Source organism: Bactrocera dorsalis, chromosome 1, assembly GCF_023373825.1.
Source record: "Bactrocera dorsalis isolate Fly_Bdor chromosome 1, ASM2337382v1, whole genome shotgun sequence".
NCBI classification, from domain to species: Eukaryota; Metazoa; Arthropoda; class Insecta; order Diptera; family Tephritidae; genus Bactrocera; species Bactrocera dorsalis.
The window spans coordinates 61501128-61526868 of NC_064303.1; the positions used below are offsets into that span (position 1 = coordinate 61501128).

A 25741-nucleotide genomic window follows, 5' to 3' on the forward strand; every position below is an offset into this window, starting at 1 on the left:
AGTGTTGTGCGCTGGGTTTGGGACCCGCCACGTAAAAAAACATCCCCAATGAAAATCAACAATCAGCCTCGGATGAGAGACCCCCCTTTTGATGACGACCATGGCAAACGAATCAAGGACTACGAATTGAGGGCATGTACCTGGAATGTCCGGTCCCTTAATTGGGAAGGTGCCGCTGCCCAGCTGGTTGATGTCCTCCGGAAAATAAAGGCTGGCATCATCGCCGCCCAAGAAATGCGATGGACGAGACAAGGACAGAGACGAGTAGGTCCTTGTGACATTTACTACAGTGGCCATATAAAGGAGCGCAAGTTTGGTGTTGGATTCGTGGTGGGATATAGACTCCGTCGCCGAGTACTATCATTCACTCCGGAGAATGAACGTCTAACCACAATCCGCATCAAAGCAAGGACGATGTGACCAAAGATGCCTTTTATGAGTGCTTGGAGCGCACTTATGAGAGATGCCCCCGCCACGATGTCAAAATCGTGTTTGGCGACTTCAACGCCAGGGTGGGCAAAGAAGGCATATTTGGAACTACGGTCGGTAAATTCAACCTCTACGAGGAAACATCCCCAAATGGGTGAGGCTGATCGACTTCGCCGGGGCCCGAAATATGGTTATCTGTAGTACTAGATTCCAGCATAAGAAGATACATCAAGCTACCTGGCTGTCTCCGGATCGAAAAACCACCAACCACATCGATCATGTTGTGATAGACGAAAGACACGTCTCCAGTGTTTTAGATGTGCGTCCGCTCCGAGGTCCTAACATCGACTCGGACCACTATATTGTTGCAGCCAAAATTCGCACCCGCCTCTGTGCAGCAAAAAACGCACGCCAACAAACACAAGGAAGGTTCGACGTCGAGAAGCTGCAATCACAACAGACAGCCGAACGATTTTCTACTCGGCTTGCACTCCTGCTCTCTGAGAGCACTCGTCATCTCAAACTCCTTACGTACAGCTGCAACCGAAACCGTTGGTTTTCGGAAAGTGCAAAAGAACAGCTGGTACGACGAGGAGTGCCGTGTCGCAGCGGAGAGAAAACAGGCTGCCTACCTCGCAACGTTACGATCGACCACAACACGTGCGGGATGGGATAGGTACCGAGAGTTGAAGAGGGAAGCGAGACGCATTTGTAGACAGAAAAAGAAAGAGGCCGAAACGCGTGAGTACGAAGAGCTTGATAAGCTGGCCGACAAGGGTAATGCTCGAAAATTCTACGAAAAGATGCGGCGGCTTACAGAAGGTTTCAAGACCGGAGCATACGCTTGTAGAACCCCCCAAGATGATCTAGCCACCGATGCCCAGAGCATACTTAAATTATGGAGGGAACACTTCTCCAGCCTGCTGAATGGCAGTGAACGCACAACACCAGGAGAAGGCGAACCCGATACTCCAATCGATGACGATGGAGCAGACGTTCCATTGCCCGACCATGAAGAAGTTCGAATAGCAATTTCCCGCCTGAAAAACAGAAAATTGGCAGGGGCCGATGGATTGCCGGCCGAGCTATTCAAACACGGCGGCGAAGAACTGATAAGGAGCATGCATCAGCTTCTTTGTAAAATATGGTCGGATGAAAGCATTCCCAACGATTGGAATTTAAGTGTGCTATGCCCAATCCATAAAAAAGGAGACCCCACAATCTGCGCCAACTACCGTGGGATAAGCCTCCTCACCATTTTCATTTGTGAATGTTTGTCTTCCCCGAAGCACACGTGCTCTTCCGATGACATGGGCAATTTCGACGCGAGCTCCACGTAATGCTCATCCTCCAAGTCACCGGTGATGCGGTTAATTGAAATGTTCGTCTTTGCCGCAATAATTTACTCTGCGTCTGCATCTCGCCCTTTTCTGGCATCTAGGAAATTAATATATAAAAATTAGCTTCTGTTTTAAATTGGTAATGTAATACTGCGTTACTTACTTTGTTTGTTAGGGACTTTTAAATTGCAGTGAGAAGGGTCTCAATGGCATCCAGCTTTTGGATTATATCTGAAAAACATAAATATATTTTGATGGGTCTATCCAACAGATATGTACATATGTTGGTGGAGCGTATGAGAGCCTTACAAGCAGTATTTGACGACGTCAATGGTACTGATTTGCACATATGCACAAATTACGTCCAGAAGCACATAGATTTAAGTAATTTTGTAATTTTTTGATTTTACTTCTCGAGCTTTTCCCCATACCTGGACGCCGTACAGCGCGACTGACTTTAGTACACCAGCTAATAGTCGTTTTCTATTTTGCTTTGGCCCACGGGTATTTAGCATTAACCGGGTCAAGGCTCTGCACACTTTTGTAGCTTTTTCGCCTGTGTACGCTAAGTGTTCCTTAAAGGACATCCTTGCATCAAGCATGATTCCCAAGTATTTAATTGCCGGTTGTGTCGTGATGCTTACATCCTTTATATTGAACGTGGCAACTTCACGGACTTTTCTGCCAGTAATGAGTACCGCTTCGGTCTTGCTCTCCGCTAGGTTCAGTCCGTTAGTTACGAGCCAGTCGCTTATTAACTCTATTGTTCTGTTGGTTATCGAAACTATATCGTGTATATGTTTTGCTATAACCATAACAGCGATATCGTCTGCGAACCCAATAATATGCACGTTTTTGGGTACTTTCAGTCGCAGTACTCCTTCGTACATGACGTTCCGTAGTAACGGCCCAAGAACAGATCCTTGGGGTACTCCATCAGAGACTTTATATTTTTTAGAGCCTTCACTTGTGTTGTAGCTGAAAGTTCTATGCTCGAAATAGCTTACTATTATGTTATAAAGGTATAGAGGCACGGAGAAGCTTTTTAGTGCGCTCAATATACTGTGCCAGGATGCCGAGTTAAAGGCATTCTTTACATCCAGGGTTACAACCATACAGTACTGTATTGTGCCTCCTTTCCATCTTTTCCCGCTTATAGCCCGTTCAGCCAGGGTCTTTGCTAAATTGTGGATCTTGCCTTCCTGAATCCGAATTGGTTGGGTGATAACCCACCGGCATCGTCGATTGCCTTATTTAGCCGTTGGTGTATGATCCGCTCCAGGATCTTTCCAGCGGAGTCTAACATGCAAAGGGGCCGGAAGTAGGACGGTTCGGTCATTGGTTTGTTAGGTTTCGGCAATAGTATCAGGTTTTGCCTTTTCCATATGGTGAGAAAGCAGCCTTCCTGGATGCATGTATTATATATAGTTCGAAAGGGGTCTACGTTTCTATCAATCGCTGTTTTTAACACTGTATTCGGAATTCCATCTGGTCCCGGGGCTTTAGACGGATTTAACCGTTTGCATGCTTCTCGGACTTCTTCATTCGAAACAGCCGGGATAACCTGGGTTTGTGGTAATCTCACGATCTCCTGATGGAGTGGGGGTTGGATAGGGAAGAGGACCGAAACAATTCTCTCAATTGTTGAGGGTGAGGTTGGCATTTGCTCGCCAGTTAGGAGTTTCCCCATTACCGTTTTATTAGCGAGTAAGCGTTGTTTTCGACATCGTGGCACAGTTTAAGGAAACATTCCTGTTTGCTTTTTTTAAATGCTTGTTTCAGTAGTTTTCTTTTCTCCTTAAAATGTTTTTGGAGAGTGGTGTATACAGGTGTACCTCGTGACCTTTGGTATAATCGCCTTGCTTGCTGGCATTCTTTACGTAACCTGGCGATCGTCTCATTCCACCAATACACTGGGGAATGGTGTTTGCGTCGAGATAACTTAGACATTGAAGCGTCGCATGCATTCTTAATACAGCTCATAATCGAGTGAGCAGCTTTGTTGGCCGACAAAAAATTGTCGGGAAGAGAAGTTAGCCTGAAGACTTCTTCAAAAAGGTCTGGGTCGAACGTTGTGGGTCGCCAGTTACTTCTTTTTAGGGTCGGTAAACGCTGTCGTTCGTGTGCGGTATTTATTTCGAGTATAATTGCATAGTGATCGCTAAAAGTGTAATGATCACTAATTTCCCAGTGAGATTTGCGAACTAAGCTCGAGTGTACGAACGTTAGGTCTATTACAGATTGTCGGCCACCTTTGTTAAATGTGCATTGGTCAGCATTTAAAAGCTCCAGATCAAGAGAAGCAAAAGCTTCTAGTAAAGTTTTACCTCTGCTGTTGGTTCTTTTGCATCCCCACTCGATAGCCCAGGCATTAAAGTCACCAGCTATTATAACTTTCGTTTTGCATCTGGCATCGGCCACTAGGTTGTCGATAATACGACGATATTCCTCGTCGTTGAGGCTAGGGGGTAAGTAGCAGCTATATATATTAATATTATTAGATGTTGTTCGGACAAATGCATCTGAAAAGAAGGGTGATTCCAGTTGTGCGAAGTTAGGGTTACATTTCCATATAACCGCTTTATTTCGAGCGTCACTTATCCAGGTTACGCCTTGTCCGATTTTATATGGTTCACTTAGTAGAACCACATCTATTTGCTTTTCGGCAACTGACTGTTTTAATAAGTCATGAGCCGCTTTACAGTGATTTGCGTTCAGTTGTAGAAATCTCATGTTACCTGCTGAGCTGTCTTCTTATATACTGGTGATCGATTTCCTTTGAACCGGCTTTCAGGCAGAGCAAACATTTTGGCTTGTTGTTGCAGTCTTTTGCCTGGTGCTCCCCTTCGCCACATCTTCTACAGAGTCTGGACCTGTCCTCATTTGTGCAGGTTTTTGCAGTGTGTCCATAATCGAGACATTTAAAGCATCGCTGTGGTTGTCTGTATTCTCGAATACGGCAATTTACCCATCCAACTTTCAGCTTTCTAGTCAGTAGAAGCTGTCTAGCTGCCTCAAGCGGGAGTTTAATGAGGGCTGTTTGGGTGTCTCCATAGGACTTTCTTAAGTTCTTAATTGTTGAGATCGTCAGTTCAGTGTTACCTAATTCTCTCTGCAGGGCGTAAAGAACTTCTTCCTTGCTTGTAACCTCATCAATGTCTTTGCACTCCAGTAGGGTCTCCTGGGTCAGCAGTTTAATGTGGGCTTGATCCCCTAGACATTTCTTCATGTTCTCCTGGGAGTCGGTTGGGATCGCAGTTCCACTTAGTTGTAGCAACATTTCACCATTTTGCGTTTTACGTATCTTAGTGACGTTATTTCCGAATCCGCTGAGCGCTGAGTCGGACTTGATTTTTCTTAGAATCTCCGCATAGGAAAGGTCCACACTTTTTAAAATTAATATCGCTTGTGGTTTTGTTTTTGGTAATTTTGCTGTCTTCTGGTTGGCTTTCTTAGCTACTACATTCCACTGTTCCTCCATTGGATTATTTGTTGTTGCCTTATTATCAGGCCCTTTCGCTAGCTGCGTGCTTAATATTCTTGTTGGCGACTTTGCCGTGGCTTCAAATATTTGAGAACTTATTATTGATCGTTTGAACTGACCAATTAAACTTGTTCTTGCTCGTGTTTTTGGCGAATTGATGCATGACCGTTTGTTTTGTTGTAGGGTCTGCTCCCCCACCATTGGTTCTTCAGTGAGAATACTGCGACCTCTTTTCGCCTGGGCGATTGGGTGGATAGCCGACTCTCTAACCTCTGCCACTGCTTGTTTTTGCAGTTGCGAGATCTTGTCGATTATGTTACGCATGTGTTGGTTAACATGCCTTTGTTTTTGGCCATGGGTGAGCGCGATTAGCTCTTCTATCAGTATGCCCAGCTCAATAAATGCGCTCTCTCCTTCGCTCACACTTATTGCATTTTCGCTGCTAGTGGTGCCTTGTATTGGCAGATCGGCTGCGCGAGCCTTTTTAGTTAGCATTGTGACGCTATTTAATTCAGTCACATCGTGCGAGAGAGCGTTTGTTGGAGTCACTTCTTGTGTGGTTGGTGTAGCAACTTTTAACGCCTGAGCGCATTGTCGGTCAGGTGATTGGGGTGTCTTATTGCTCCTTGTGAACGGACTATGATCCTCCTTAATACCAGTAAATGTATGTGCTGCTTTAGGTTTAGCTGACATTTCCTCAGCTATTCCTATAGCAGTCCACTAATGCAGCTGTTGCTCGTAAATTCCTCAAGGTGTAATCCACAGGAATTCCTCTTTGTGTGGATTGTGGGTTGTGGAATCCAAGTAGGTGTCTAAAGGGAGAGCTAAGAAAATGCGCTCTTCGCGATTTCCCTTTTGTGCGAACCTTCTCCCAAATAAATAGATATTTATTAAGTGTTTTAACACTCACCGCTTTTATAGCTTTTTGATGCTCTAATTTCTGTTTTCGTTGAGTTGTTGTGGACACTGTGTGTATTTCCGCGCGCTTAGGAACTAATTTTGAACACTGACACAATGAAAATTCAATTAAATGAATATATAGGTAAATGTTCACTATAAAATATTCACTTATATTGATATCTTTGGGTCGGCTTTAGTATACCAGCCCACAATTTCAGGGTTAAAAGTGGTATGGTTGGATAGAGCTGCTGCTCTAGATGCACTTTTTATGCACCTATACTTTATTACATTGTTTCTACATATTTATTTTTTAGTAATCATTTAGTTATTTGCTTAAAACAAGCATTTTATATTTTACACAGTTGTCATTCCATGCACAATAACAAAAGTATTCCGTGTTGACAGATAATAAGTGTTGCCATAATTACACATTTATCAAACGAATAAAAATGAATAAAAAATAAGATTATACCGCAAATACATAAATCATTGCCCCTTTTCTTGATACATCATGATTTTTGATCGGGCAGGCCGCCAACGCCAAAAAGGAGTTTTACTCAAAAAAATACCTGACGCACCACGGTGTTGGATCGGCCAGGGTTATTTTTTTTTTTAAGCGCGGCCGAAGGCCTCCAACGCAAAAAGGAGTTTTACTCAAAAAAAAATCCGACACACCCCGGTGTTGGATCGGCCAGGGTTATTTTTTTCGAAGCGCGGCCGAAGGCCGCCAATACAGAAAGAAGTGGGACGCGAATGGACTAATGTTTACCATGTTTTACCTTTGTTGTATTGGAAATAATCATTATGATCCTTTTATTAAATTATTAGATTAAATATACTTATAAGCCTTAAAACTTTTTTTATTACAATGGGAAAGTTATTTCAGATGGTATTTGTTTTCTGCGTTTGAGTTTTTATATCCATTCTTATTCGTTTGATATATGTGTAATTATGGCAACACCTAATATCTGTAAACACGGAATACTTTTGTTATTGTGCATGGAATGACAACTGTGTAAAATATAAAATGCTTATTTTAAGCAAATAACTAAATAATTACTAAAAAATAAATATGTAGAAACAATGTAATAAAGTATAGGTGCATAAAAAGTGCATAATATGAAATAAATAATTACTAGAAATCGAGAAATCGCAAGATAAAATTTGCAAAATTTTCAACTTTAAATGCAAATATCTCGAAAACTATAAGTTTGCGGCGGCAACAATTATATATTTTCTTAATCTAGGGCAGCAGCTCTATCCAAACATAACACTTTTAACCCTGAAATCATGGGATGGTATACTAAAGTTTCCCCATCTCTCTTATTAATATTCACTTATATTGATGTTAACTTTTAATGATATTCATGATTTTGGGCACGATTCCGATTACTTTGGCGGAGGGGTAAAAAAACCGAATTTCCGTATAAATGAGGTATGTACGAATAGGGGAGCTTCTCCAGAGGAGGAATATCCAAAAATAACATAAAAATAACTAATATTTTTTGAAATATTCACATTTAAAAATTCAAAAAATTGCACTAGAAACACATATTATTTCTCCATGTTTCACTAATTTTTTTCACGTTTTTTACTATGTATATTCAAATATACCCTCTAAGCATTGAAATAAGCTCACATTTCACATTATTTTGCAATTTTTCAACTAAATTTAGTAATTTAAAAATCACTTGTCAAATTAATGGCTGAAAAGTTTAGAGCGCTTATATTTACAAGGAAAACCAGCATTGCCACACCTTAAAAACCGAAAGTTCTGCTTTCTCCAGACTGGACAAGGAAGCAAAAGAAATGGGTCCGGCAGTAAACGAGGGCAAGACGAAATATCTCCTCTCGTCAAACAAACAGTCGTCGCACTCGCGACTTGACACTCACGTCACTGTTGACAGTCATAACTTTGAAGTTGTAGATAATTTCGTCTATCTTGGAACCAGCGTAAACACCACCAATAATGTCAGCCTAGAAATCCAACGCAGGATAACTCTTGCCAACAGGTGCTACTTCGGACTAAGTAGGCAATTGAGAAGCAAAGTCCTCTCTCGACAAACAAAAACCAAACTCTATAAGTCACTCATAATTCCCGTCCTGCTATATGGTGCAGAGGCCTGGACGATGTCAACAACAGATGAGTCGACGTTACGAGTTTTCGAGAGAAAGGTTCTGCGAAAGCTTTATGGTCCTTTGCGCGTTGGCCACGGCAAATAGCGCATTCGATGGAACGATGAGCTGTACGAGATATACGACGACATTGACATAGTTCAGCGAATTAAAAGACAGCGGCTACGCTGGCTAGGTCATGTTGTCCGGACGGATGAGAACACTCCAGCTCTGAAAGTATTCGACGCAGTACCCGCCGCGGGAAGCAGAGGAAGAGGAAGACCTCCACTCCGTTGGAAGGACCAAGTGGAGAAGGACCTGGCTTCGCTTGGAATATCCAACTGGCGCTACGTAGCGAAGAGAAGAAATGACTGGCTACGCCAATTAAGAAGAAGAAGAAGAAAAACCGAAAGTGATTCTTTTTTCTTTATTAACTATAAAAAAACTATAAAGAAGATTTTTCAAGCTAAAATTGAATATGTGAACACTTTTCCATATATCGCTCATTTGCTGCAAGACCGGCATAAGTCAAAAAAATAGATTCTCCAGAAAACGCGTTTAAAGTTTTCAACTGACTACAACCTTACACGGTGACTCCAACCTTACACCTCTTCTCAAGCGGAGCATATAAGAGGTATTCATTTGAATTTTTCACTCAACTTGAAGTATGATATAACGAACAATTCTGCAGCATTAACTCAAAAATCACGTTTTTTGATTTATGCCGGTCTTGCAGCAAATGAGCGATATGTACATACATATTATACATACATATATGAGTATATGAATAATATGTGATTTATATTTAATAAACACAGATAAGTAAAATCGTGTGATAATATTATAATATAAAGTATTACGAGCGAATACCCGGGGTGACTGAAGCACTTTCGCGTAGCACTCTTTTCTGCGTTGGCGGCTTTTGGCCGCGCTCTAAAAAAAAAACCCTGGCCGAGCGAATACCCGGGGTGACTGAAGTACTTTCGCGTAGTACTCTTTTCTGTGTTGGCGGTCTTCGGCCGCGCTCTAAAAAAATAACCCTGGCCGAGCGAATACCCGGGGTGACTGAAGTACTTTCGCGTAGTACCCCTTTCTGCGTTGAAAATAAAAAAATATATTGACTTTTTGTTATAAAGTGGTTATAATTTATGGTTATCATGCACCAAAAATTTAAGTTTTCGTTATAAAATGGTAAATTTTAGTTATTATATCTGTCAGCAGTTCAAAGTGGGCAACCACCGTGTAAACACGTCCCGTGACCTTTTCACGCGTTCTTTTCCTCTTTGCGATCTACTACGATAGTCTAGCTGATTCAGTTACCGCAGCTCCTTAAAGTTGTAGTTGTTAGTTTATTAGTGTAAACATAAAAAAAAACTCAGTGCCGTAGTTATCATTACACACCATGAACGGGGCTGACCCTCCCGAAAGCAATGGGTTTCGGTTACTCGATCCCGATTTGCAACGTCCCAACAAACGACTAAAATTCAGTGACTTTGTACCACTTCCTGCGCCAAAACAAAATGACGACCATATCCCTCGGTTCTTAGTAGCAGTTGCCATCGGTCCAATTGCAGATGACAAAGTCCGTCCATTATTATCATATAATGTCTTTCAAATCGAAAGGGGTTTAAAACACATTTGCGGCGATAACACCGTTGTAACGGAATTAAGATCCGGTGACCTCCTCCTAAAAGTCGAAAATGCGAAATCGGCCGAAAAGTATATTAAAGCAACTCACATAGGCATTATACCTGTAAAAATTACCTCTCACAAAGGTCTTAACACCACGCAAGGCAGAATATTTTCCAGAAACCTAATCAATCTCTCCGAAGAAGAATTAGTAGAAGGGCTAGGAGACCAAAAAGTGATCGAAGTCAAAAAAATCATGCGAAAAGATGGTGACGCACTAATCTCTACCGGTGCTGCAATTGTGACATTCGACCTAATCCGTAGACCAGAAATCCTTAAATTAGGATGGGAAACGGTTCGTGTGCAAGAATTTATCCCAAATCCGATGCGGTGCAAAACCTCTCAAAGACTCGGTCATACCAAAAATAGATGTCGAAATATTGAGCTATGTAGCCTGTGTGCAACCTCTCCGCCACATAATCCATGCCCAAGAACATTCTGCTTAAACTGCCAAATTGAAACCCATCCTTCCAATGACCCTGGCTGTCCCACTTTCCTTAAACACAAGTCAGTAAATGAGCGCCGATGCACAATTAGAGATGCATGGAAAATCTTCATCAGCGACCCCAACACACATCAAATGCAACCCCCTCAAAAAAAAAACAAGGGCGCCGTCCTTCGCACAAATAGTAAAAACCACCAGCAGTATAATGACCGAACCAACAACTGTAAACACAGCACACGACTTGCAAACAACTCCAGCAAACAAACCCCATGTAGAAACTACAAACAATAACCCACAAGCAAATAACGGAGCATCCAAGAAAACATGTCATACTAAATCAATCACACAAACAACTTCAACCATATCCAAACTTCAGCAGAAAAACAGCACAACAACATCCCCAGTAAGACAACAAACAGCAACTAACGTCAGCACACCAGAAATAGCGACTACAAGTAGAAATGCAGAAAAAAATTCCAGCCCACCCACCCCTACATACCCCAGCCCAATTATCAGTGATACCGAGATGTCACCTTTCAGCCAATTACACGTAAAATTCCCCGATCTTAACGTCCTCATAACACCAAATACATATAAAACAACATTACCGTCACACAAGTCAACCAACATAGATACATAAGTCATAAATATAAATATCCTTATACTAACCCTTTAATTCATATACAAACACACATATTATATAACAAATGTTACCATTATTACAGTGGAACATAAACGGGTATCACAATAACTACATTGAACTTGAAATCCTAATAAAGATGTATAAACTCTCCATTATACTTCTAAACGAAACTCACCTTGCCCACAATTCCTCTGCCCCCACCCCCAAATCCTACGTAAGGCACTTCCACAACCTACCTCACATAATCTCAAAGAAACAAGGAATCGCCATTCTGGTTAAGAGAAACCTTCCCCACCACCCCCTTCCTACCCAATCCAATATATCCTCACTATCCATAGAACTTCAAACCCCCATCAGGATCACAATAACTTGCGCTTACTCCCCGCCAACTCAATCAATACCAACAATACCAACCCTCCCCAACCCTTCATCCTTGCAGGCGACTTTAACGCTTGGAGTCCGCTCTGGGGATCTGCCTCCTATAATCAAAGAGGACATTCTATAGAAAATGCCATCCTCACCTCCAACTGCATCGTACTAAACGACGGCTCCCCCACCCACTTCTCAACCCACTCAACCTTTACTCATATTGACCTTACGCTTTCCTCTCCCTCCCTTTCCAACAACTCATCATGGCACCTTATAGATGACCGTCACGGCAGCGATCGCTTCCCGATCCTCATCAAAATTCTCACATCCCGACCCACCATTCCCTTCTCTCCCAGGATAAAATTTAAAACAGATAGAGCGGATTTGAACAAATTCGAAAGCGCATGCGACTTCTATTCCAAATCCTTCCCAACATCCTCCAGCATCAACCAAGAAACCTCCAATATCCATAAAGCAATCCGCTGTGCATCCAACGTCTCCATCCCTCTGTCCTCAACCAAACCAGTAAAGCCAGCACCCCTATGGTGTAACAACGAAATTGCGTCCCTTAGGCAAGCCAAACAACAAGCGTGGCACAACTTCAAACACAACCGGTCCACCACAACTCTCATTCAATTCAAAAAGCTGAACGCGCAATTTCGCCGGAAAATCAAAGATGCTAAACTCGACTGTTTTCAAAAATTCACTAGCAGCATCAATGCGTCATCCGACCCAAAAAAAATCTGGGCTGACATAAAAACACTCACCTCTAATCCCCAAATCTACTCCCTTAACACCTCTCATGGCAATCTTCTATATCCCCAGGATATAGCTCAAGAATTCGCCAGTCACTTCTCTAACGCCTCTTCAGACCAAACCTTCCCCCACGAATTTATCGCCTCTAAACGCTCACAAATCCTCCAACATGGTATCACACCAACCACTCTCTCTCATTCAGCCAAACTTTTAGAAGCCGACATATCTCTTTACGAACTCCAACTCGCCCTGTCCGCAGTAAAAGGCCAGACACCCGGCATCGTCAAAATATCCTATCCCATAATTAAGCATCTCCCCAGCTTACTCCTTCACCGTCTCATTAAGCATTACAACAATATCCTCAACACAGGCCACTACCCATACGCGTGGAAAACCAGCGCAATAATATCCCTCTTAAAACCTGGCAAATCCCCTTGCGAAGTTAACAGCTATCGACCAATTTCCCTTCTTCCCTGCCTAGGTAAACTAATGGAGAAGATAATTGCTACCAGACTAACCTGGTACGCCCACTCAAACCAACTTATCCACCACAACCAAGTAGCCTTCAAGAAGGGACAAGGCACCACAGATGCCCTACTACACCTTGATCATTTTATCTCAAACGCGCTCTCCAGCAAAAACCATGTTTCCCTCCTTTCCCTCGGCTTTCAAAAAGCATTTGATCGGATTGGAACTCCGGTAGTACTAAGACAACTTGACAAATGGAAGATCGGCCCCAAAATGTACAATTTTATAAAATCATTTCTCTCAAACCGAAAATTAAGTGTACTTATATCCAACACCCGCTCTTCCATTTTTCCACTCGACAATGGCACCCCGCAGGGCTCCCCTTATCAGTCATCTTGTTCATTATAGCCTTCAATGAAATTAGCGACATCTTTAACAAGTTCCCAAACATCGAACACCAAATATACGCAGACGACGTTTTGTTGTTTTCCAAATCCAATGATCAAACAGAAGTCATGAGGACCTTTTCCAAAATCCTACATCTATTATCCACATGGTCCCTCTCCTCAGGCCCCTCAATTTCTCCCATTAAAACCAAAATGCTCCATATATGCAAAAAACGATCCTGCAATTCTCCTTCATTTACCTTCAATCGTGTGAATATTGTATGTACAGATATTGTATTCGATCCCAAATATTCCTTTCAACAGCACTGTAAATACGTTAAGGAAAGACTCTATGTAAAGTTAAACATTATTAAGTACTTATCAAGCAAACGCTCGCTAATTAATTCGGCTCTGTTGATTAACGTGACAAACGCCCTCATCTTATCAACCATCAACTACGGCATAGAAATCTATGGATTACACGCTAAACAAAACTTTAAGATGATCACTGCTCCCTACTACACCGCAGTGCGAAGATCCATACGCGCATTTCCAACGTCACCCATAAAAAATATTCTGGTCGAATCGGGTTTGCCGGCTCTTCACGACAACATGGAAGACAAAATATTCAGGCTCTATTCAAAGCTCACTCTAAGCCCCAATCCTCTTATCCACAAAGACTTCCAATCTGCCGCTTCACGGGTATCCACTCCTAAACAACCCTCTTCAATACACACCTGCTCCTTATTCGCGAATCAGGTTGAACTGCCGATCAAGCAGCACATTCCGCGGTACACTCATCACCCCCCCTGGGCGGCCAGCAAAACATCCTTCATTAATGACCTAGCCTCCTTGCGGAAAGATAGCACACCAAACACCGTTTATAAAGCCAAGTTTTCCGAAACAATCGCACATTATAAATCCAACGGCTGGCAATTGATTTTCACGGATGGATCGAAGGCCTCACACACCTCCTATGCTGTGGTAAAAGAAAATTGTCATGTTATGTCATTTTTCCAAGCTATACAAAACCACAACAAATCAGGCAGTATCATCAAAAATATAAAAAACACACTTATTTCCCTTCCGCGCAAGATCAAAATCATGTGGATATCTGGACACTCTGGCATAAAGGGCAACACACTTGCAGATACCATCGCCAAAGATATTTCTATCACACCAACAATCACATCCAAAGTCATCTTACCTAGCGACATATACCGACTAATTCATAGTCAGAGGCAAACAAAGTTATTACGTGAATGGGCGGATTATAATCACCATTATTCGGACATTAACCCCAACCGAACAAAATCTGTATACACAACATCGATACCTACCAACCACATCACCCCCTACACACGTCTCCGAATTGGGCACACCATAATTACCAACGCGCACTTATTACAGGGCATTAGATCCAACACCTGCCCCTTCTGTCAAGCAACAGTCAGCGTGCAACACCTCCTGGTATCCTGCCCAGAACTTGCTTCTCAAAGACTTCATAATTTCGACAACAAGGACCCTCTCCTATTGTTAATGGACGCCACAGAAGAAAATATTAGCAAAATTTACAAATTTCTAAAGGACACAGACCTTCTCCGTCGTATCTGACCCAACCAGCCAGCCGCAAGCCTCTGCTGCTAGCGCTGCGTTTGCTTTAGTTTATATAATAATTAATTATTATGTAAGCTTTGTATAAATAAATAAATAAATAAATAAATAAAAAAATATCTGTCAGCGATTTCCATTTATATTTGATGATGCATTGTTTTGTACTTTAGGTGACAATATATATATTATTATACTTAAAATATGAGTTTAAGTGCTTAATAACCAAAATGTGATTTTTAAAATAAAGTGTAAAATGTAGATTTATTTAAAAGATTATAGTGCAATTTGGCACAATTCCGATTACTTTGGCGCCGCGATCTGAAGGTACCGTTGGAAAGAGGAAGTCCTCCTGATTAAAAAATATATAGGGTTATAGGGTCCGCAAACGCTTAGTTTACGAGATATTCGACCTTAAAGTCCGAAAAATCGCAAAATTGGACCATTTCAAGACGCTATTTCACCACATTAAACGCACTTTTTTCACATTTTTCACTTCAAATTAATTAATTTACACTATTAACTTTTAAATAAAACCACATTTTACACATTTAACAGGTTTTTACCTAAAAAATCTTTATTTTAAAAATTACATTTTACGCTTGTTTGAACCTCATATGTTTACCAAAAATTACGACGAAATGGAGCGCTGCCATGTGATGATAAGGCAATTCGTGAAATTCCTCTTTTTTCGCAAAATTCCTCTATTCATGCATATGGATATTTTCTTGTATAAATTTATTAAGCAAATAAGCAATATTATATACGGTAAATGTTCAGCAGAACGGCTTTTCCGAAAACGTGCACCAATTTTCACGGGAATTGTCTTAAAAAATTCGTTTTTAATTCCGATTCACGAATGTGTATGACGCGTTATTTAATTTTATGTTATTAATTGGAAAAATAAAAAGAAATTAAAATATCGATATTCTCAATATTCGAGTCAGAAAGAAAATTTTTAAAAATGAGAAATAGTTACATATTATAAAAATAATAATAATTGGAAAAATAAAAAGAAATAAAAATATCGATATTCGTAATATTCGAGCGCTCGAAAAATAATATCCCTGGTCGGTCCAAAACCCCGGTGTTCAAAATTCTTCTGTGTCCAAATTCTTCTTCTTTCTGCAATAATAATTAATTATAAATTTTCCTATTATGTATTTCTCATTTTTGCCAATTCACTATCAGATTCGTATATTGCGAATATCGATATAAAAACGCTGTGAAACGCTAAAAAATTCTTCACTTTTGGTTTTTAAGGTGTGGCAACGCTGGTTTTCCTCGTAAATATAAACACTCTAAACTTTTCAGCCATAAATTTTATATGTGATTTTAAATTACTAAATTTGGCTGAAAAATTAAGAAATGAAAGTGAAAATCGAACTGATTTCAATGTTAAGAGTGTATATTTAATTATAGTGAAAGAAAAACGTGAAAAATTCTGTGAAACATGGAGAAATAACATGTGTTCTTAGTGCGAATTTTTGATTTTTTAAACGTGAATATTTTTAAAAATATTAGCTATTTTCACATGATTTTTGGATATTCCACCTCTATAGAAGCCCCCCTATCCGTACATACCCCATTTATACGGAAATTCGGTTTTTTTACCCCGCCGCCAAAGTAATCGGAATCGTGCCTGCAATTTAATTAATTTGAAGTAAAAAATGTAAAAAAGTGTGTTTAATGTGGTGAAATAGCTCCTTGAAATGGTCCAATTTTGCGAATTTTTGAACTTTAAGGCCGAATATCTCCTAAACTAAGCGTTTGCGGATTTTTTAATCAGGAGAACTTCCTCTTTCCAACGGTACCTTCAAATCGCGGCGCCAAAGAAATCGGAATTGTGCCTGATTTTGTATGCCTGCAATACAACGAACAACGAACAATATTTGAACTCGTCATTGCGCATTCTTTGTTTTTATCATTCTTGAAACTGCGTTTTTCGTTTTCTTCTTCTTGAAAAATTGGGCATTCGTCTCTCCTATTCTAGCTAGTTAACATTACAATATGTTTTTCTCTATCTTACTTACATACGTATTATCCCATTTAATTGAAAATTCCAGAAAATGAAACAGTGTTAGTGAACAGCTGAAAATGTTTCAATGTGTTTGTACAATCTGTTATGCAAGTGATACACTCATCAATTAGTTGGTTGATTGAGTTGGGCTAGAAATTGCCCTTGTCGCTACACACGACACAACTTTTCATACAATTTTGAGGCCAACTTCATTTTGAATATTCACTTCGTTGAGTAAACATGAGTTCGGAAGTTGTTGCTTTACTTATTATAAATGAAGTTTTAGCGGAAGAAGAAGAACAGGAGCAAAAAAGCATTCGGAAAAAAAGAAAATGGTGTAAAATGTGGTTGCAAAATAAAAATGAATTTTCAAACAACAAGCTTTTGAAGACGTTGAGAGAAACCGAGGCAAAGGACTGCAAGAACTGCGCATGAGCGATGAAGTGTTTTACGATCTTCTCTTGAAAGTGAAAGTTTTTATTGAAAAAAAAAGACACAATAATGCGGGAAGCAATTAGTGCAGAGAATCGTTTGGCAATAACTTTAAGATTTTTGGCTACCGGAAACTCATTTGAAGACCTAAAATTTTCAACCGCAATATCTGCACAAGCGATTGGTAAAATTGTAATTGAGACGTGCAAGGCTATCATAAAAGTTCTAAAAGACTCAATTAAGGTAGTATTAAAAGAATATCCGAGTTATACATTTTATTTAACACAAAATATATTTCTAGCTTCCTAAAACACCTGAGCAATGGATGGCTGTAGCTGATCAATTTTATGAGAAGTCGATGTTTCCCAACTGTCTAGGCGCGCTCGATGGAAAGCACATAAATATTTCACGTCCTCCTAACTCCGGTTCATTCTATTTTAATTATAAAAAGACATTCAGTATCGTCTTGTTGGCAATTGTTGACAGCAACTCCAACTTTTTAATGGTAGATGTAGGTGCAAATGGACGAATTTCCGTTGGAGACGTTTTCGGAAATTCGAAATTTTTTAAAAAGTTGGAAAGTGGAGGTTTAAATTTACCGGAACCACAAGCAGTGCTTGCAGACGAAGATTCACACCCTTTTGTGTTTGTGTCGGATGCGGCTTTCGCTTTGAGAAAAAATGTTTTAAAACCATTTGGTCACAACAATTTGACAGAGGATGAAATGCTGTTTAACAAAACTCTGAGCTCAGCACGGGTTAAAGTTGAAAACGCCTTTGGTATTTTGGCATCGCGTTTTCGACTTCTTCAAACGACAATAAATTTATGTCCTGAAAAAGTTACTGCAGTTGTTCTTGCCTGTTGCTACTTACACAACTACTTACGGTGCCAGTCAAACTCAAATCGATTTGAATGTGAAAATATTCAACTATCAGACATAGAACAAACGCTGACTAGAAATGCATCTAATGAGGCCAAAACAATAAGGTTGAAATATTGTGAAATTATCAAAAAATTGAAATCTCTTTAATTCCCTTTATTTACATATAAAATTAAATTATTTGTGTTCTTTAAATAAAACTTATATTCATACTCTTATAACTAATACATAAAAAATGAAGTAAAAAAAATAATTTAAACAAAAAATGAGAAAAATAAAATAAAATATATGTACTCTATCTTAATATCTTTTATTTCACTGATACTGCGAGTCGTTAAACAAATCAAGAACATTCGTGTATTGACTTTCGTTTTCATCCGAAAAGTGTAATTCTGGAGTTATTTCAATTGTTTGTGATGTTGCTTGTATGGGGCTTCCAGTTGGCACAGAAATAAAACGTGGCGAATGTGGTTTTGCTTGTATGGGCACAGAAATAAAACGTTGCGAATGTGATGTTGCTTGGATGGGGCTTCCAGTGGGCACAGAAATAAAACGTGGCGAATGTAGTTTTGCTTGTATGGGCACTGAAGTAAAACGTTGCGATTGTGATGTTACTTGGATGGGGCTTCCAGTGGGCACAGAAATAAAACGTGGCGAATGTGGTTTTGCTTGTATGGGCACAGAAGTAAAACGTTGCGATTGTGATGTTGCTTGTATGGGGCTTCCAGTTGGCAAAGAAGTAAAATGTGCCGAGTGTGATGTTGATTCAGTTGGACTTACAGAAGATGTCGAGATATAAAGTGGCGAGTCATTACTTACAAAAGGCGAGCTGGTTCGTGATACATGCAGACTACTTAAATTTGGTGAGCTTGAAGGACTGTGCAGATAATTGAAACATAATTTTCCAAATCGGCCCAACAGCATCACTTCGTTTACTGCTTGCTTTGCAAAAAGTTGCTGCTCTGGTTTCATTTGCCTGTACATGCAAGCCCATGCAATTGCATAAATTTCTGTTTCATCCATTTGTTTTTTGGATGTCTCAAAATGCTCGGTTGCTTTCTTTAAAATCTCCGTTCTTTCCGTAGCCACTTTTTTAAATTTCTTCACCGATTGCTGTGTAAAAAAACATAATATCATAAATAAAAACAATAAAACTTTTACATGTTTTTTCAACATACCACGCGAACGGACGCTTCTTCCTCTTCATCCGAACTGATGGATGTTACACCAGGCACAGGTATTTCCAGGTTCCGCAAAAAGTCGAGCTCCTCGAAATACCATAGAGGTGAAATGTATATATCCTCAGCTCCTGCACCAGATGTTTCACTTTGCAAAGTTTTTTTCAGTTCCCGGCGATATCAGGTACGCATATTTGTCAGTTTTTTTTTCATATCGTCTATTGACGCATCGTTTTTTATTTTTTTAAATTCTATCAGAAGTTTCTGATAACTCCTACGTCGTACATTTTTATTTTTGTAGCAGTCCAGTTTGCTATTCCATAACTCCGGCATGGTTTTGTACACTTCGATAAAATCGCGGATTTGTCGATCGCTTTCACTCATTTTTATTTTTTTTTTTTTGCTCCGTAGACGCGCTCTCTTTGACAGCCGAAATAAAATGGCGAAATCGTTTGAAATCGCACAACCAACCCAAACACTATTCAACCAACACAACAAACTTCACAAAATATCAAAAAATTTTGATTTTCATCCAACCTCATACAACTGCCCCATATACGTAGCAATCAGTTGTTCAATTCGTTGAAGTTGATACAATAATTGATGTGTGTATGCCTTGCATTACGCTCCGTCTCGACAGGATAAAATCTATGTCTTACTTACTGTCAAATCTATTGCTATTGCCATTGCCAAATCTGTATGTGGGCATTTGTTATTATAACATAATCATTTGCGCAAAGGCGCAGGGTAGGTAGGTTCGAGCTGATGTAGCGCCTGCTTTGAGCTCTTGAAAAACATATTGCGAAATGCCGTCGGGTAGGTAGCTGATGTAGCACATGATTTGAGCTCTTGAACTGTTTAAATCTTTTATGAGGAAAATAAAAAAAGGATTACGATCCTTTTGTTTACAAATGTATTTCTGGGAAAAATACAATAATAACAAAGGATAAATTTCCTTTTTTTACAAATGTACTTCTGGGAAAATAAGAATTCATATTTTTGGACTACCATATAATAATTCTGGCATAAATTTTATATACGAAATAAAATAATAAATTTAAATTGAGAAATGATTATTTATGCTTGTATAAGTTTATTAAATTTAAGATTTCGCTCATTCCATAATTTTTCTGTAAATTAACAATATTAAACTAAATATTAATTTTTTGAAAAAATGTTATTTTGAACATGTACTTTATTTTTATAACATAACACAATCGTCTTAATATTCGATCTTCTAAATTTCATATTACCGAAATGAAAATGCCGTCGGCATATGTGTAAATGGGATATGTTGCCTCTTCGAAATTTTCATGGAAATGAAAACTGCGCTGTGAAACTGCTGAAGTGACAGCTTATTGCTTACAATATATGGTAAACTAATTAGTTTGCCATATATTGTAAGAAATAAGCAATATGGAGTCTCCACAGACAATAGGCAGCGAAAACCAGTTAGTAAGACATAGATTTTATCCTGTCGAGACGGCCCGTTACCTCCGTCTTGCAGGGACATTGCTTCCATAATAGGGCCCATACACGACACACATGGGCGTTCGATCTGTGTGAATTCGTTTCGCCCATACACGACACACAAATCCAATTTGCGTTCGTTTCTTCGAATTGATTTCTAATGTAGCACTTTTATCGATTTCTTTGTATATCGTTAATAAGTTATTCCAACTTTTATTTTTTCAATTTAATTTTATATTTATCACTTTTCGTTTGCCAAATTCTCAATTCATTTTTTATAAGATCAATACATTCTGATACGAAATTTTTATTAAGGGGAGCCTGCTTTAGAAGCTTCAAACAATCGTTTTTTTTTTTGCTTAAAACTCTTTAAAAATTATCTAACAATAATTCCCCAAAGTTATAGATTGGAATTCGAAATATTGTCGAAGCTAAAAGAGAAATAGTGGTCGAGCGTCTAACAGATATAAGAGCGCTTGGGCAAAAAGCGAATACTTTGAAGCGCGATTTCTCGGTTTTTCATTTTTACGACTATTCTTAATTGGCGGGGAGGATAGAAAAAAAACTAAACGTCGTATGGAATTAGGGCAAAGTTTATTATTGTTGGAATAAAATTATCTTGTATTAAAACTAAAAATAAATTAAGAAAAGTCAAGTTTGAACATATTTTTAAACAGCATAAAGTAGAATTTTTTTGGTCGAAAACCACTTTTTCAATTAAAAAAATATTGAAAAATTTTACTTTGTTTTTTTGAATTTTTTTAGTTTAACTAGAAGATAGATTATTAAAAAATATGAGTCTCCTTGAATTTTTTGTTTCTGAGAGAAATTGCGACCTGCATCCTGCCCGCCGTCCGAAAAATGCACATGCCAGACGCATCGGGCAGTTGCTTCCCAAAGGCAGAATATCAAAGATTTCGTATCCACAAAATTTGTGAAAGATGTTCATGTCTCAAGTCTCTAAATTTGAGATTTTAATAGCGGGATTCTGTGACCAGTCTCTAGTCTCCATTTGAGACATTTTGAGGTAAAGTCTCAATTTGACACTAGTTACTATTCACTAAACAGTCTCTAGCGCTAGTCTCAAAATATTGAGACTTGGTAGTTAGCAGGTCACAAAACTAAAAAAAGCTCTTGTCTGCCATTTTGAATATACTGAATAGAGATCATCATAGATAATAATCGATTGTCGTTTCTTTATATTTTGTAAGCAACTCAAACACGAAAAGATGAAATAATAAAAGATGAAATAAATCAATTTTACATAAATTTCGTATATATTATGAAACAAAGTCAACATATACTTTTATTTTTATTGATAATTATGTTTTGTTGACTATGTTACAGGAAATTTAATATATGTTATCGACATATCTACGATGATCTCTATTCAGTATATTCAAAATGACAGACAAGAGTTCTTTTTAGTTTTGTGACCTGCTAATTATCAGGTCTCAAATTTGGGACAATGTTTTGAGACTAACGCTAGAGACTGTTTAGTGAATAGTAACTAGTCACAAATTGAGACTTTACCTCAAAATGTCTCAAATAGAGACTACCCTGCAAGACGGAGGTAACAGATTGCACAAACACATTGAAACATTTTCAGCTGTTCACTAACACTGTTACATTTTCTGGAATTTTCAATGGAATGGGAGAATACGTAAGTAAGATAGAGAAAAACTATCGACATTATAAACATATTGTAATGTTAACTTGTTAGAATAGGAGAGGCGAATACCCAATATTTCAAGAAGAATAAACGAAAAGCGCAGTTTATTTTGGATTTTAAAGAGGTAAGTTCGCTATTTGATAATATGATATTTTATAATTAATTTCTAATTTATATATATATATTATTTATTTCTTTTATATAGAGAAAACGAAAGAGGTTAACAAGGAGAAAAAGGTAAGCAATGTGAATTTAATGTTGTGTGTATAATTAAAAATTTTAATATTACAGAAATCATTTGGACCATTGGTAAAATTCAAATCTATTGCGTGCAGCAACCAAATAATGGAGTACGTTTTAAATTATTAAAGTAAAATAGTGTATATTTAATTCAAATATTTGTTATAGATTGTGCATTTTATTTTGATTTTATTATTAAATAAAGAGAAATAATAAAAAAAACTGAGTTTTATTTAAAAGAATTTAATTTGCTAGAAGTAACAAATGGGTAACAGATAATCTTGTTACTGCTTGTTCTTCCTAACATGCTTATATGTTAAAGGTAACAAACTGATAACGAAAATAATAACACTAACAGATATTCGGGTAACAAATACTTTTTGTTATCCATAACACATGGGTAAGCTAAGCGCTAACAAAATAATTTGTTACCCGTAACATACTGTGAAGAGATTTGCTAACAAATGTGTGTATTCTGTTAGAACAAGGCAGCATGCGATTTTTGCCATTGGTTAGAGCGAGATAACCATTGAACATCAAATAGCTATGTGTTACTTTTTTCCCACTCTCTGAACAAAAGTAACAAATATTTTAACGAATGCAAAAGTGAACAATACCAATTCGCTTACACGTTTGCTAACAGCTACCCGTCTTGCAGGGTAGAGACTGGTTACAGAATCCCGCTATTAGTATGACATAAATTTCATCCTGTCGAGATGACCCGTTAAGAATTGAGCCAAACTAGTAATAGTTCATCTTACCAAAACAAAAGTAGCTGCGTTTAAACGGAGACTTTCACTGCGTACTGAGAAACGTTATGTCAGTAATAAATATACATATGTACATAAGTATGTTTATGGAAGTTGATTCGATGTGAAATGTGTGGTTTATATTACATTTTCGTTTGAAATATCATGTTAAATGAATCATATGCTGACTGTGTAGGATATCGGAAGTAAATTAAATTGTTTTAAGAGTAATTTAATATTTTTTAAAAGGAATTCTTAAAGATTTAAAAACTACTAACTAAACTAAAAATCAATAATAGAGAACAAAGTGAATGTGTCTTGTGAAACATCTGATAACAATAACATTTTGTTAGTGGTATAGTTGAAAATTTTGTGGTTTCATGAATTTACAGCATTGATTCATATTCTATGGTGCAGTATACAAATTTACATTCCGCTCTCATTATTTTAAGAGATTCTTTTTCCTTGTTGTCGAGAAAGGCGTGTTAGGCGTCCAAAGTCTCCAAATAAATGTAAACAAGCGCTGGGTAAATTTTAGAATAGCATTACCCAATTTAGGGGTTAAAATGGGTATCTACGAATAGAGGAGGTCCTGATCTAAAAAATCTATTTATAGTTGCTGCTGACTTATGGCTTTGAGATATTTCTATTTAAAGCTAAAAAATTCAACTATTAAATGCATGTTTCAACAATTTTTTAATGAATTTTACACTTATATTTCTAACTTTTATGTCTACTAACACTGCACTAATTCGTTTCTACCCATTTATTTTATATAAAATAGTTCAAAAATAAGTTTTATTCAATATTTATCTAACTAATAATCGGCGCTATCTTACGCTCATATTTTACAGAAGAACCAAAAAAAAAAAAACAATACCCCAATGACAGGAAATACATAAATAGGCTGCGATTGAGAATAGCATCCCGCGATTTCGGGGTTTAAAGATATTTATGTATACACTGCGCGTCATCAGGTTAGCACACCGCTGGTTTTACTAGTTTTGGCTAATTTAATTTAAAACTAAAGAAGCTAAAGCTCTAATTCTTTTAGTGGTTATAAACAAATACATTATCTACTAAATAAAACAAAAATTAAAGATTCTCTATTTATAATTTTTTTTTTTAAATTTATTTTTCAAATCAACCAAAAAATTAACAATTTCATTTAGGTCATCAGGTTAGCACACATCCCTTTTTTTAAATTTTTTTAACCTTTTCAGATGAGAACTTATTTCTAAACTTATATATTAAATAATTTACATATTTTTTAATAGTTTTAATAATGAGTCGATCCTCTCTTGTTGAGATGGATTTCAAAGATGAGGTTTGGAAGCGATTCGTATAACTTCCCAATATAGTTCAAAGAAATAGCTGACCATTCACTTTTAATGCTTTCAAGTAATTCCTCTTTGGTGGAATATTGTCCACCGGACTCGTAAACTTTGCGAGCCAGCCACCCCCACACGTTTTCGATTATATAGGGTGATTTTTTAAGAGCTTGATAACTTTAAAAAAAAAAAAACGCATAAAATTTGCAAAATCTCATCGGTTCTTTATTTGAAACGTTAGATTGGTTCATGACATTTACTTTTTGAAGATAATTTCATTTAAATGTTGACCGCGGCTGCGTCTTAGGTGGTCCATTCGGAAAGTCCAATTTTGGGCAACTTTTTCGAGCATTTCGGCCGGAATAGCCCGAATTTCTTCGGAAATGTTGTCTTCCAAAGCTGGAATAGTTGCTGGCTTATTTCTGTAGACTTTAGACTTGACGTAGCCCCACAAAAAATAGTCTAAAGGCGTTAAATCGCATGATCTTGGTGGCCAACTTACGGGTCCATTTCTTGAGATGAATTGTTGTCCGAAGTTTTCCCTCAAAATGGCCATAGAATCGCGAGCTGTGTGGCATGTAGCGCCATCTTGTTGAAACCACATGTCAACCAAGTTCAGTTCTTCCATTTTTGGCAACAAAAAGTTTGTTAGCATCGAACGATAGCGATCGCCATTCACCGTAACGTTGCGTCCAACAGCATCTTTGAAAAAATACGGTCCAATGATTCCACCAGCGTACAAACCACACCAAACAGTGCATTTTTCGGGATGCATGGGCAGTTCTTGAACGGCTTCTGGTTGCTCTTCACCCCAAATGCGGCAATTTTGCTTATTTACGTAGCCATTCAACCAGAAATGAGCCTCATCGCTGTAGACCATAAATCGGACGTAAAGCGCGAAACACATTTCGAACCGAACACTGATTTTGGTAATAAAATTCAATGATTTGCAAGCGTTGCTCGTTAGTAAGTCTATTCATGATGAAATGTCAAAGCATACTGAGCATCTTTCTCTTTGACACCATGTCTGAAATCCCACGTGATCTGTCAAATACTAATGCATGAAAATCCTAACCTCAAAAAAATCACCCGTTATATGTATTTGCATTCATATTCGTGTTTAAAAATTGCAGG

At 38.2% G+C, this 25741-nt stretch overlaps 3 protein-coding genes and 1 long non-coding RNA gene across 31 annotated transcripts in view; 2 read left to right on the forward strand and 2 right to left on the reverse strand.

Annotated features, from left to right (window-relative positions):
- LOC105224078 (voltage-dependent L-type calcium channel subunit beta-2) overlaps positions 1-25741 on the forward strand; it is a 995088-nt gene that overhangs the window by 497913 nt on the left and 471434 nt on the right. Inside the window, exon 1 of one of the 28 annotated variants that reach the window (XM_049462498.1) lies at positions 23346-23482. The exons of 19 other annotated variants lie outside the window; for them this stretch is intronic. Coding sequence is in view for 1 of the 9 variants with exons in the window: in XM_049462509.1 (XP_049318466.1) it covers positions 23685-23687 (3 nt within the window). In the remaining 8 variants the exon portion in view is untranslated. Of the gene's footprint in view, positions 1-23345; positions 23688-25741 lie in introns of those variants that run through there. 8 more of the 28 variants (XM_049462503.1, XM_049462502.1, XM_049462500.1 and 5 more) reach the window with 8 other exon arrangements.
- Positions 14923-24304, reverse strand: LOC125775669 (uncharacterized). Its single transcript, XR_007421270.1, has 2 exons — positions 24166-24304; positions 14923-16277 (listed from the first exon to the last, which is right to left on the reverse strand). It is a non-coding gene; the product is annotated as an uncharacterized LOC125775669 (long non-coding RNA).
- Positions 16346-18127, forward strand: LOC125775460 (putative nuclease HARBI1). The gene is made up of 2 exons (XM_049446105.1): positions 16346-17330; positions 17389-18127. The coding sequence occupies exons 1-2, from the start codon at positions 17157-17159 to the stop codon at positions 18115-18117; spliced, it is 903 nt and encodes a 300-aa protein (XP_049302062.1). The 5' UTR covers positions 16346-17156; the 3' UTR covers positions 18118-18127.
- LOC125775507 (uncharacterized protein SPEM3-like) lies at positions 18127-20063 on the reverse strand. Its single transcript, XM_049446167.1, has 2 exons — positions 19146-20063; positions 18127-19080 (listed from the first exon to the last, which is right to left on the reverse strand). Exon 2 carries the CDS (start codon positions 18988-18990, stop codon positions 18283-18285), a length of 708 nt encoding a protein of 235 aa, XP_049302124.1. The 5' UTR covers positions 18991-19080; positions 19146-20063; the 3' UTR covers positions 18127-18282.

Bases quoted from the DNA above. Each gene is read 5' to 3' on its own strand.
- LOC125775460 (XM_049446105.1), top strand. From the start codon at position 17,157: ATGCGGGAAGCAATTAGTGCAGAGAATCGTTTGGCAATAACTTTAAGA. The intron at 17,331-17,388 runs GTAGTATTAAAA...ATATATTTCTAG, and splicing joins TTCTAAAAGACTCAATTAAG to CTTCCTAAAACACCTGAGCA.
- LOC125775507 (XM_049446167.1), bottom strand. From the start codon at position 18,990: ATGGATGAAACAGAAATTTATGCAATTGCATGGGCTTGCATGTACAGG.